The following is a 13,422-nucleotide window of genomic DNA, read 5'->3' on the forward strand; positions in this document are numbered from 1 at the left end:
AAATGAGACGCAGATGCGTCCCCGGTCTTAATGGGTTAAACATGTTAACACGATCAGTTACACATGTTAACACAGAACCTTGTTAATTAGTCAAACATGTTACACGGCCGTGTTAATAAGTTAAATGTTACTCTATCATGTTAGTTAAACGTGTTAACATGATCAGTTATACATGTTACACACTGACTATGTTAATCAGTCAAACATGTTACACAACCGTGTTAAATCAGTTAAACATGTTCAATAAACAAAACGAAAAAATATTGTATTAAATATTTTACAATACCATGTTAACCAGTTAAATGTTACAGCTCACAACGCATCGCAATGTGCTGTGAGCTTGTAGATCGGCTATTTTCACTATTTTAAAACGTTTTTTTATTTTTATATATATATATAATAAAAGACTAATAGTTTTGGACATCCAAGGTTTCCACCCAATTGCAACAGCATCTTATAAAGGTGCCGGGTTGACACAACATCCAAGTGTTTAAAAGTACATAAGCCGCACCCAATTAATGACGTTTTAACCTGGCAAACCTCTTAAGTATCTCAACTGCTGTCTCAAGTCAATAAAGGCACCCGATTGATCCAGTACAGTGCCCCCTGTCACATTCTGGTAGACCTACAACATAATGCTTACGTTTCTAGTTAAGGTTCAGGGTCACTGACTGACTGACTCACTGACTGACTGCTTGCCTACTGGTTTTCTGTCCGTCTGTCTGTCTGTCTGCCTGCATCTTATCTGACAAACAATAAAACTGTCTCTGCCAACAATTTACCCATAATTATGAACTATATGTCTGTTGTTTACTAACATGTACGTGTGTGTGTGTGTGTGTGTGTGTGTGTGTGTGTGTGTGTGTGTGTGTGTGTGTGTGTGTGTGTGTTTGTGTAGGTCAATCCTCTCAGAGTTCAGACTACAGTGCAGCGTTGGCAGAGTATTACAGACAACAGGGACCGTATCTCTGGCCTAGCCAGCCTCAGATACAGGTATACACACACACATACACTGAGCCTCACAACAACGATTTTCCTGATATGCCATTAATATTAATGCGACCTACAAAGTCACTTGTGTTATAAGTTACTAGGTGGCTAACGACTGCCCAGAGGAAATTAAGTATGTCATCGTAACTCTGATCCACTGTTCTTTTGACCTTTGTCACTTTGGAAATCAATAAAAAGCTGGACACTGGATCAGTGACAGTGATCAGTGTGATCACTGTAGCATTGCTATGCTACTTTCTCTTTTTATTCCCTCGGCATTCAACCTCTGTACCTATCCTTTCAGCAATGAACCCTTGAAATGTGCGATGGAAATGTTCCTCTGCCTATTTGTGCCACTAGATAGTCTTGTACCATTACTTTTTTTCCTTGTTTTTCCTCACATTTCTAAATGTCTCATTTTGCTCCCGTAAAATTTTAAACAACTTGGAATTGTTAAACCGTATAAACCCAGCTGTCTAGATTAGAAATAAATTATTGTTAGCCTCATAGCATAATTGCCTAACTCACTTTTTGGTCAAATTGACATTTTTGCCTAGCTCTGGGCAGAAATTATTTTGAATATGACAAGAATTCTGATGGGCTGAGGACATGGGCAATAAGGCAGGATGAATCAGTAGTGTTAGGAGAGTAGAGTTAGGCAGATAAACACGACTTAGGCAGAAAGTAAAAATTATATTTTGTCCTAAGTCATCTAGGTCAGTGGTTCTCAAACTTTTTCATGTCAAGGACCCCTAAATTGACACTTATTACCCCACGGACCCCCATTTGAAAAGATATGCCAGGGACCCCAATAAGAGAAGATTTTTACAGCTCTCTTGCAGTAATTCTCAACCATTTCAATTTCAAGGACCCCCAGTTTGACATGCATTAGGGCTACGGACCCCCATTTAATGGCATTTATACCTCTGGGACCCCAATTCATATTGTAAAATCAATGTTAATTTAACTCTGAGAGTGTACAAATGGAACCAAATGGACCCGTTAGGGTCCATTTGGTTCCATTTGTACACTCTCAGAGTTACAGACCCATAAGGGTCCATTTGGTTCCTGTCCATCATTTAGCTGGGTACCCCCTGGAACCCCCTCAAGTACCCCTGGGGGTCCCCGGACCCCACTTTGAGAACCAATGATCTAGGTGACTTAAGCAGAAAGTGATTTTTTTTGTTTTGTCTCCTGAACACCTTACAAATATGAGTTGGGTAATTATGCTATGAGGCTAAGGATATGTAGCACAGCTCATAGGCAAAAGACTTCTGGAAACACAAGGGTCTCAAAATGATCGCGTGACAATCCGCATTCAGGATCCAAACTCTTAGTCTTATGTACACACATTGAATGGACTTGTCTTCTGCTCCAAACTGACTTCACTTCCTGACTAAACGTCCTGTCTCCCTATAGGATCACTAGATGCTCCGCCTTCCGGCGATGGCTCAGTGACGGTCGTCAATGAAAACAAGAATTGGCGTTTCTAAGCAACGCGCTCCCTGCTTCCTCTTTCCTTTTGTAGAAACTAAATATTAACACAAATCAAGGACTTTTCTCTCTTGTTTTTTTAACCATAAAAGGCTCATATTTTGTCGGGCAGATTTTTTGGAATAGCCTCTCCGGTCTCAAGAAATATATAACTGGTATTTCTTTTTGTTTTTTTTGTTTTTTTTTGTTTTTGTTTTTTTTTATCAAACTTGAAGTTAAATAAATATGTATCCGTGTGACTCTGAACAAATGTAGTTGAAGATCTGATCTGTATTTTGTCTAGCTGAGAGGCATAGCAGTCTGGACTGAGAGAATGTTTTAAAGCATGCGTCACTCTGTTGACTTAAAAAGTTCTTCTTTTTTTTTTTTTACCTACAGTAGAGACGTTTTAATGGCATCTTGATTGGCTGGTTAATGTTTTACTGTCGCGGACAAAGTTGTTTTTCCTTTCTCTCGTTGGTTTTGTTTTGTACTAAAGCTGCGAGGTGTGTGGCGCCATCATGGAGGTGAAATGAATGAGAAGCGTTGTTTTTTTTGTTTTTTTTTGGTTGTGATGGTAGTTTCTATTCCTGTATTGTAGTGATGACTTTAGTTTTTACGATGAGAAGTCCTGATGAGCTGTTTAAAGTCACATTTCATTTTGGAGTCACCCTGTCTGTCCTCTGCAAGAGACCTGGATCACACAGCAATATCTTTCTGGATTCACTCTAGTCTAGACTAAGTTTAGAATCTGGCCTAGCCTAGTCTAATCTGGCCTGGTCTAGCGTGGTCTAAATCTGGACTAGTTTAGTGTTGTTGTTGTTGTTCTTATTGTTGTTTTTTGTTGTTGTTTTTCATTAGGACTACTTGGATATGTGATAAACTACATGAACTTTGTTTTAGATGAACTGTTTGAAATATGATATTTAGACTGTTATTTTTACAAAAGAAAATGGAAGAAAATCATAAATGGCCATTTAACTCCCACTGAGCTGTATTTTTGCCGATTACAGGTCCCCAGAGAGGACAATCTTTGTGTGGGCTATTCTGTGAAAACCAAAGTGAAATGTGCCTTTAAGATGAGAGACTGTGACCAGTGGACCTTCCTCTCTCGCCTCTGTGTGATGATGATTATGATTATGATAATAATGATGAGTTCTCCTGTACAGGGATTCTATTTAAAATCTTGTTTATCCAATATTGAATATTCAGTTTTTTTTTGTCAATAAGAGAAATATCATTTAATGTAAAGTGTTTCATTCTCTCCAGGTTTAAAACGGACTCTATTATTATTTTTTTTCTCTCTGTTTAAACGATGATTATGATGTTAAATTCACCTTGTTATGTCACCGATTTACAAACTGAAACTCAGTTATATGTTGTGTTCTCAAGACTGCTAGGCTGGCTGTCTCTCTCTTTCTCTGTCTATCTATATCTCCCAGACTTATGTGCGTGTGGAGGTTGCCCCTGGGTCAAAGGTTTGTGGAATTGCAGTGTAAACATGCATTACAAACATCCACAGTCTTTTTATCCAGCGCTGGTCTTCACAGCAGCCAGGGGAGAACAAACAGGATCGGACGATCACATGTTCAGTGGAACCTAGTGTCCAGAGTCAGGAATGTTGTAGATCCACGGTCCTCAAAGACCCCCCCCTAGTACTGCTGGATTTCTATCCTGCGATCTTCCCAGGACCCCTAGTACTGCTGGTTTTTTGTTTTTTATCCTACCAAGACCTCTCGTAATGCTGGTTTTCTATCCTACCAGAACCCCTAGTACTGCTGGATTCCATTGATAACTAGTAGTTCGAGGTGGTGGTGTTCCACTGAGCATGTGCTATTAGCTTACTGTCCACGCCTGTCTGTTTTTTTCCTACCCAGAGTTTTCTTTGTGGGCCTCAGCCACTGCCCCCTCCCCGAACCACACACACGCACACGCTCACTCACACGCACACGCACGGCTTCCCCCATCCAATATATCTGTACGAGGTGGGGGTCAGGTGTTGTGTGTATGTCTGTGTGTGTGTGCACGCGTGTGTTTGTGTGCGAGTGCGTTTGGTTTCATTGATCATTTCTGTTGGTTTTCTAATGGATAAAAATGTCCTTAACTGTAACCTTGAAAATTTTTCTATTAGATTCTATTGACAGATAGTTGAGTAAAGGATCCGTTCGTTCGGACGGCCAGGAACAGCAGGATGATGATGATGATGATGATATGATTAACATGAGGGCTAATAAACAGGCTCATTCTTTACGACTGATGGTCTGTCTTTCTGTATCCGTCTCTTAAACGTGTCTAAAATACCGATGTACAGTGTATCTATACAGTGGTTTTCAAACTTTTTATGCCATCGCACCCCAAAGGCCAAGTCTCAAACTCTGAAGGCAGACTTGTGTTGGTATCCATGCAAAATGGCCTCTATAACACATGCGCTCTGTAGCCATTAATTTTCATTTACCAACGCCAAATAAAAAGGTTAGCCACTTAAGCCCTATTTAATATTTTAACCAATATTTAAAAACATAGCTGATTTTCGAGGTCACAACACATATTTTTTCTAATGTATTGCCAACGTTTAAAAGTTCTGCTTATAATGACATGCCCAAACCAGGTACATCAGGTTGAAGGGCGGTAAAATTGTTTTGTTTTTTTATGGTATAGAATTTGCCTTTGTTTTGGAAAATTGTTGCGTACAAAGTACTGACATAGTTGATAAAAGAAATGCATACTTTTGTAAAATATATATATATAGTTGTATGTAGGTCTATAATATATTGCAGTCTGTGGTTGTCACTGAATCCTAGAGCACGCCTGTGCTCGTGTGACGTGAGACAAGCTGTGTTCTAGTAACTAGAGAGGTGGTGCGCTCAGTAAAGTTGCACATCTCTGCCATGGGATGGCATGCTCCTAATGGTGATCTGTGCGGTGAAATGCAAATGTTCAGCATTATACGTAAAGGCATGTGATGACCAGTTGTAGACTACATCATCACCTGTCTGCCTCCCTGACACATGCAGTCACTGTCTACCTTCCTCCATCTTTCTCCGTTTTCTGTCTTTCAAATTTCTCTGTAATTTGCATAGGCTGATTGTAAATTCCTTGTGGCAATTACGATTGTATCACAGGTTAATCTTAGGGTGCGATTTGAAGTGTGTTGGGTTTTCGAGTGGGCAGTTTAATGGAGGCTTTTTTTTTTTTTAAAGAAAGGGAAAAAAATGACGACCTTGATCGTCTTAAGCAATAACAAAACTACCTCAGAAGAACAATGTTAGTGTAACTAAGAGATTAAAGAAAACATATTTTTACATGATTAACTACAATGCAGATTTTGAGTTTGCATTTCAGTCTGCAGTCTTGGCTTGTTTCTGCCGGTGCATCCCAAGAGCTGAAAAGACAGGAGTGTTGTAATTGGCTTGTTGGTTGATGGGTTTTGATTTGAATAGCTTGGAAACAGTAGGTCAGTACAGTTAAAAAAAAAAAAAGCTATGCTAGAATATACTACTAGTAATAATAAAATACACTAAGAATAATGTGCCACTAGCAATAGAAACATTTTAATACTTCAACACTAATGATGTAGGGTCTGTCAAAAAAACAAGCCACTGTTCTGGTGAGAAAGTTAAAACGTCTTTATTAAGGTGGCCATTTCATCATTGTTTGATTGATTAAATACTTTATTAACAGCTTGCTAAAAAAACACAGAGGTACAGATTTATACAAAAGCATGCTAAAAGGATAATCAAAAAAACCTATGGGTTATTTTCATCACGACATTGAATTGAGTTGAATCTGTTACAGGAAACCATGCAGCATCTCTCTGTAAGCAGAGGTGTGATGTCCCAACTCATTAGAATAACCACAATACTTTGTGTTCTCTTGAAGGGGATGCATTCTAAACTGACTATGTCATTATCATAACTAATCACCACTGATGGAACAATTAGAGTTCTTTAAAAAGAAATGACGCGCTTGCTTTGAGAGAAGAAAAGTTCAAGGTAAAAGTTAAAATACTTTTATCCTTCCCCATTTATTTGGCACATCCCCCATTGCTGCTATAGATATTGTTAACCAATGGTTTTATCATACCTGCTGTTCTTACCTGTACTTTTAACTTATTTTTTTGTATCTTATAGTCTAAAAAATTTGTTTTGAGTCTTTATTTAGTCCCTGTCACTGCCAAACCCCTTGTTGGTCTTAAGGAGGGTGTCTCCTCTGGTATCCTTGAAGCAGCCAGACGCTTCTTTTCACCTGACAAGTGAGGAGTTTAAGGACATAAGCCGTGCAGAGGAACACGCTATCCCTCCCGGTTCTGCTCCCTCATGAACAGGCACCCTGGCCAACCTGCAAGTCTATTGCAGCAGCAGGTAACCAGAATGCTCGCCCCAAAACACACTCGCCCCCATTTCTTTTGCGGACTGCTCGCACCCCGGAGGTTCTTGTGTTCTTGTATTTGTTTTACTGAGGTTAATGTTATAGAAAAAAGGTTGGGGTTAGTTAGGCATAGTTTTATTGAGGTTAAGATTAGGAATAAGGTTAGCTTTAGGCATATAGTTAGTTTACTGAGGTTACGTTTAGATAAGCCATTCTTAGGCATAGTTTACTGAGGTTACATTTAGATAAGCCATTCTTAGGCATAGTTTACTGAGGTTACATTTAGGAATAAAGGTTAGGTTTAGGCATAGTTTTACTGAGGTTACGTTTAGGAATAAGGTTAGGTTTAGGCATAGTTTTACTGAGGGTACGTTTAGGAATACCTGGTGGCGACCTTTCCGAGGTCGCTGGATTCGACCCGGGGCGACCGAGTTTTGGGGGCGAGCGTTCTTGTGTGCAGAGAACGCCCTGCCTTGCCGTTTTTCCAACTGACAACATGCCCAGTAGTGTGAAGCCAAAGCTGGGTGCATCGCGGAGGAATCAAACCCCCGGTCTCAATGGTGCCGGGCAGGTAATTTGACCCCTGTGCAAACCGGACATCCGGTGACAAGCATTTAGACGTTATGTCTTCTAGGCCCTGATTATTATGAGTGATAATTCAGTGTACAGGCATAACTAAAAGGGCAGATGGCTGTGAGGTCATCTGTCATTAAACCTAAAACTGTAATTACTGATACACTCAACACACACTCTCTTATTCACTCACTCACTCACTGTAGGACAAATAGACCCCAGAGACAGAGAGAGAGAGAGAGAGACATCAGGATTGTGATGACATCAACAGAGGGAGAGGAGGTTGCATAGAGAGAAATGGAGAGGGCTGGTTGGTTGGATAGATGAATGAATTGATGCCATGGATGGATGGGTGGATAGATAGATGTGAGAACAAGAGAAAAGCTGAGAATTATATAGGGAATTATATAGGTGAGTGATAAAAGGGTGAGACAGAACGAGAGAGAGAGATGACTGGAATAAAAAAAAGTTCTGTCTGGTCTCCACGGTTACTGGCAGGGTCTGTGTGTGCGTGGGTGCATGCGTGTGCACGTGTGTGTGTGTGTGTGTGTGTGTGTGTGTGTTGGGATGTAGTGCTGAGTGTCAGGACTCAGCAGTCATAAAGTATGTACAGGAAGTGGCTCTGTAAGTACAGATGAAGTGTGTGTGTGTGTGTGTGTGTGTGTGTGTGTGTGTGTGTGTGTGTGTGTGTGTGTGTGTGTGTGTGTGTGTGTGTGTGTGTGTGTGTGTGTGTGTGTGTGTGTGTGTGTGTGACCCTGATTAAACATTAAAGCGATGGCCATTTGGATCAAAGCCAAATGGATCTCCATGAAAACATGAGCTCTGATGGAGTCAGACAGACAGACAGACAGACAGACAGACAGGTTGGGAGAGACACATGCAGCAGGGTGAACTGTGTGTCTGTCTGGTTGTTGTTTGTATCCATTATTGTTTTTATTAAATGTAATGATTGTGGCTCAGGAAGGCAGAGCTGCGAGTTCGATTCCTGCCCATGTAGTTACACTGAACCTGATATGAGCCGGTTGCTGCTTGCCTTGCATGGCTCGTGGCTGCTTCTTCCACTGTCAGCGTGAAACATTGTAAAACATTGGCTCTCAAAGTGGGGTTCGGGGACCCCCAGGGGTCCTTGGTGGGGTACCAAGGGGTCCCCAGCTAAATGAGTTAAAACAGCGTCACAATCATTTTAACCACTTTAACCATATTTTATACTTTGGCTATTAAATAATATAATGCCACGCTATGAGTTTGTACTGCTATTTTTGAAAAATCCCTGGCACAAAATATTTTTGAGATGGGGGTTCTGCAGCCAAATACATATCATTTTGGTGGTCCTTGACATGAAAGTGTGTGTGTGTGTGTGTGTGTGTGTGTGTGTGTGTGTGTGTGTGTGTGTGTGTGTGTGTGTGTGTGTGTGTGTGTGTGTGTGTGTGTGTGTGTGTGTGTGTGTGTGTGTGTGTGTGTGTGTGTGCAGTGGGAAGACCGGTAAGCATTATATAAATGCAAGGCCATTACCATTTGAACGTTTGTAAGAGTCACTCACAATAGTGAGATTCACCATAAGCAGCAGATTTATTCTGCTCATAATCTGACATTTCTACTAAAACACCAACTCGTTTACTATTAATCCATTAAGACCGGGAACGCATCTGTGTCATTTTAAGATTTCTTCGGCTATTCAAAAGTAGCAGATATACAAGCTCATGCCGCGCGCTATGAGCTTGTAGATCTGCAATTTATTTGAAAAATCGTGTACAATTTGTGCAAATCTTTGAATATATGCTGTATATATGTATATTTTAAAGCAAACGTTTTTAACTCCAATCTGTGCTTCTGGGGGTCCCTGGAACAATATATTTTGAGATGGAGGTCCGCGGCCAAATATATTATCATTTTGGGGGTCCTTGGCATGGAAAAGTTGGAGCACCACTGATATAGCAACACTGTTAGGATTTAGAAAACATTTTTAGATGTATTTGGGTGCCTACTTCATCTCTCTCTCTCTCAGCCAAGGGGTCCTTGGCCTGAAAAACGTATATACTATAGGCCTACAACAAATAATATGGATGTTGTTTTGGGTGTCTTTGGTGTGCTCGTGGAACCATCACCTTTCAGTTGCCATAGTGAACGTTTTTCCATGTCTGTTCACAAAAAACGTCAGTTATTCTGTGGAAAATCAATAAATATGGATGTCTGTTTGATCTATATTGTTCTGTGCAACAGATCATATGATTAACATCAAAATATTAATAGGTCATGCTCATTAAGGCCACACACGGAATTAACTCTGTTAGGCCTACAGAGGCTATTATGCATTCTTGCACACAAATATTAAAATTGCGAATTCCAAATATAGGCAAATTAAATGAAATTCTATACTATTGTGTTTTATTTTCACCAGAATTTCTAAACGTATAGGCCTACTACAGCATTGGTTCTCAAAGTGGGGTCCGGGGACCCCCAGGGGTCCTTGGGGGGGTTCCAGGGGGTTCCCAGCAAAATGTGTTAATATAGCATCACAATAATTTTAGCCTTTTATACTTTGGCTATTCAAAAAGAGCAGATATACAAGCTCAAACTATGAGCTTGTAGATCTGCTATTTTAGAAAAATCGTGAAAATATGTGTGCAAACCTTTGAATATATATATTTTTATCCGATTTTTTTTAAACACAAATCTGTGCTTCTGGGGTCCCTGGAACACAATATTTGAGATGGGGGTCCGCGGCCAAATACATATCATTTTGGGGGTCCTTTACATGAAAAGGTTTGAGAACCACTGTGTAGGCTACTACAGGATCCTTATTTACAAAAACAAACACACACACACACACACACACACACACACACACACACACACACACACACACACTGACACACACTATCATGCTATTATTATTTACTTAAATAGTAATAAAAAATACATTGCGTCTCGTGCATGGACTGTAGCCTGTGTTGTTGTGAGTGAGTGAGCGTGCCGGACGGTAACAAGCCGTTAATATGATAATATTATAATGTGATAGCAATTTAATATGATAATCCTCGAGGCGACGAAGCAACAAGCTGCCCGTAAAGAGCCGTTCAGTCCGGAACAGAAAGCACAATTTAATGTTTATTACCGCGACGGGGCCGGGGGTCTCTCTGTGTCATTCACACAGTCTGTTTGGGGGGGTGAAAGGGGTCTCTCTCTCTTTTTTTTTTATTAAGGGATTATTAGCGGGGCGCACATGGCTGCCACATGTCTGCCTTGTGTCCGCCCTCCTCTTTACCTCCATTGTTGTGGTATTATCAGCATGAATATGCATCGCCTGCTTAATGAACAATATCATTCTATCACAGGACAATATGTCAGCCCGTCATGCGGGCTCATTTTCCCACAAAACCTCCTCCTCCTCCCTCCATCAATGTCCCGTTTGGCTCTCCTTCTATGGCCCTCTCTATCCCTCTCTTCTCTTCTCTACTCTTGCCCTCTTATACAGCTGGTGACAAGTGGCCCCGAAAACACTCAACCATCAGCCAACAAACCTTATGATTTCATCCTCTCCTCTTCTCTTCTCTTCTCTTCTCTTCTCTTCTCTTCTCTTCTCTTCTCTTCTCTTCTCTTCTCTTCTCTTCTCTTCTCTTCTCTCTCTCTCTCTCTCTCTCTCTCTCTCTCTCTCTCTCTCTCTCTCTCTCTCTCTCTCTCTCTCTCTCTCTCTCTCTCTCTCTCTCTCTCTCTGTCCTTTCTTGTTTTTACGCGTGCCAGTCACCTGCCGTCTCGGAGCTTCTTTTGACTTCCCGTGGCTTGGAGTCTAAAGCAGGGTTTCTATAGAAGAACGGATTGTCTGGGACACGGGGGCACATTGAGTGTTTGTGTGGACTTAAAGCTCATTAAAGCATAAAACATTATAGCTATTAAACTGCCCTCTTCCCCGCCCTCCTCCTCCTCCCCTACCCCCCCTCTTCTTCTTTTCTCCTCCTCTCTCTCATTCTATCTTCTTTCATTTCATTTCATCCGTTCGTTTCATTCATTGAGTCAAATGAAGTGTAACACATTTTCACATCACTTGGTTTGAGAGCCGTGACGCGCCGAGGAGAAACCCACGAGGCGCGTCTTTTCTTTGGCGCACGGGCCACGGCTGGCACGGCTCTCTTTAGCCCTGACGCGCGCACACACACATACACACACATTTACATTTAAGTGAATCCTCATCAATAGAATAATGATGCCTATTTATGTTTTACACAACAGGTTGACAGGTTGTTGTTTTTACATTTGAATGTACTGACACGGATTTGCCAGAGGCCTATTGTGAAAATAAGAAATATAACTGCAAAATATGAGCTATTTTATTTGTGGATATTTTTGTCTTTATTACACGGACACAGACTCCGAAAGAAACTTCTACCGTCCTGTGTGTGTGTGTGTGTGTGTGTGTGTGTGTGTGTGTGTGTGTGTGTGTGTGTGTGTGTGTGTGTGTGTGTGTGTGTGTGTGTGTGTGTGTGTGTGTGTGTGTGTGTGTGTGTGTGTGTGTGTGTGTGTGTGCGTGCGTGCGTGTGAGAGAGAGGCACGACAATAACTTTTTTTTAACTCAAGGAAAGATTGACTATAGATATAAACTGATAGATAGATAGATAGATAGATAGATAGATAGATAGAGAGTCTACCTCTCTTCCTAAAAGCAGCTGTGGGTGCACATAATCTCTCTTCTAATCTGTTTTCCTGCTCTGTCACTCACACATTCTCTCTCTCTTTCTTTCTCTCTCTCTCTCTCTCTCAAACACAGACACACACACACACACACACACACACACACACACACACACACACACACACACACACACACACACACACACACACACACACACACACACACACACACACACACACACACACATTGATGTGATGTTGTGGTCCTCCTAATTCCCTAAGAAAAAGTGCCATTTATGGTCGAGGTAGTAAGACCCTTAACCCTGTGCTTCTCTCAGGTGACATTATCTGGTGGGTGGATAATGAAAAAGAGCGAAAGAAAGAAAGAGAGAGAGAGAGAGAGAGAAAGAAAAATGCATTAAGGAATTGCTTCAGAGAATGATCTTCTCATATCTCATTTGAGTCATATAATGTCTGTTGAACTTACATGAAGTTTGATCTTTGAAACACCCTTATTTTCTTTCTCCTTCCTCTTTTATTTATTTCTTCATTTATCTATGATGTAGAAATTATTTCAAAATAAAAAATGTGAGCCACTTTACTGGACATTGCATGGTGTGCGCGCACACACACACACACACACACACACACACACACACACACACACACACACACACACACACACACACACACACACACACACACACACACACACACACACACCGTGTCTCTCTCCCCCTCAGACTTTCCCTATAGTGTTTGTAGGAGGTGATTAGTGGCTCGTTCAACAGACAGACAGACAGACAGAAAATACAGACATATACAAGGCATGCAGGCAGACAGACAGACAGACAGACAGACAGACAGACAGACAGGACCACAGGAGTCTATATAAGCCTCAGTCACAACAGACAATGTTTTACTTCTCATCATCCGTCCGCATTTCTTTTTTTTTTTATCTCTCTCTCTTTTACTCGTTTTAAGATTTTAATCAGTTTCAATTAAAGCAATTAAAGCTGAATAGAAACAATTTAAATTCCAGAAGAGCTTAATTGATCCGCTGGACGATTTAAGAACTAAAACAGAACACTTTACTTTTTTACGCACCTGCTACCGCGCGGGTCTCTGTCACCAAGACCCCCAGCCCGGCGGGATCAGACCTCTACTGTCCGGGTCCAGTCCAGACCCCCAGCCCGGGATCAGACCTTTAGAGTCCGGGTCCAGACCCCCAGTCCGGGATCAGACCTCTCCAGTCCGGGATCAGACCTCTCCAGTCCGGGTTCAGACCTCCCTATAGCCCGGGTTCAGACCCCCATCCAGGTCCAGGTCCAGCCCCGTTGCCGCCATGGGCTCCGTCCTGCCCGCCGGGCCCCTCGCCCTGAAGACCGGCTT

General features: G+C 41.4%; 2 protein-coding genes across 10 annotated transcripts in view; both read left to right on the plus strand.

Moving 5' to 3' along the window:
* Positions 1–4,716, plus strand: part of LOC311043341 (far upstream element-binding protein 3-like) — a 36,971-nt gene extending 32,255 nt beyond the window's left edge. For all 9 annotated transcript variants that reach the window (XM_084054547.1, XM_084054554.1, XM_084054555.1 and 6 more), the window contains 2 exons: positions 899–993; positions 2,410–4,716. In XM_084054547.1, coding sequence (XP_083910673.1) covers positions 899–993; positions 2,410–2,418 — 104 coding nt within the window. In that variant the 3' untranslated portion in view covers positions 2,419–4,716. The remainder of the gene's footprint in view (positions 1–898; positions 994–2,409) is intronic.
* Positions 4,717–13,375: 8,659 nt separating this feature from the next.
* The window catches only part of LOC311044110 (PR domain zinc finger protein 12-like), a gene marked incomplete at both ends in the record, with an annotated part of 5,444 nt that continues 5,397 nt past the window's right edge, over positions 13,376–13,422 (plus strand). The window contains one exon of the mRNA XM_084055530.1: positions 13,376–13,422. This exon is cut by the window's right edge and continues 209 nt beyond it. Within this exon, the coding sequence (XP_083911656.1) occupies positions 13,376–13,422 (47 nt within the window).

The sequence above is a fragment of the Gymnoscopelus microlampas genome, assembly GCF_963454915.1.
Source record: "Gymnoscopelus microlampas genome assembly, chromosome: 4".
NCBI classification, from domain to species: domain Eukaryota; kingdom Metazoa; phylum Chordata; class Actinopteri; order Myctophiformes; family Myctophidae; genus Gymnoscopelus; species Gymnoscopelus microlampas.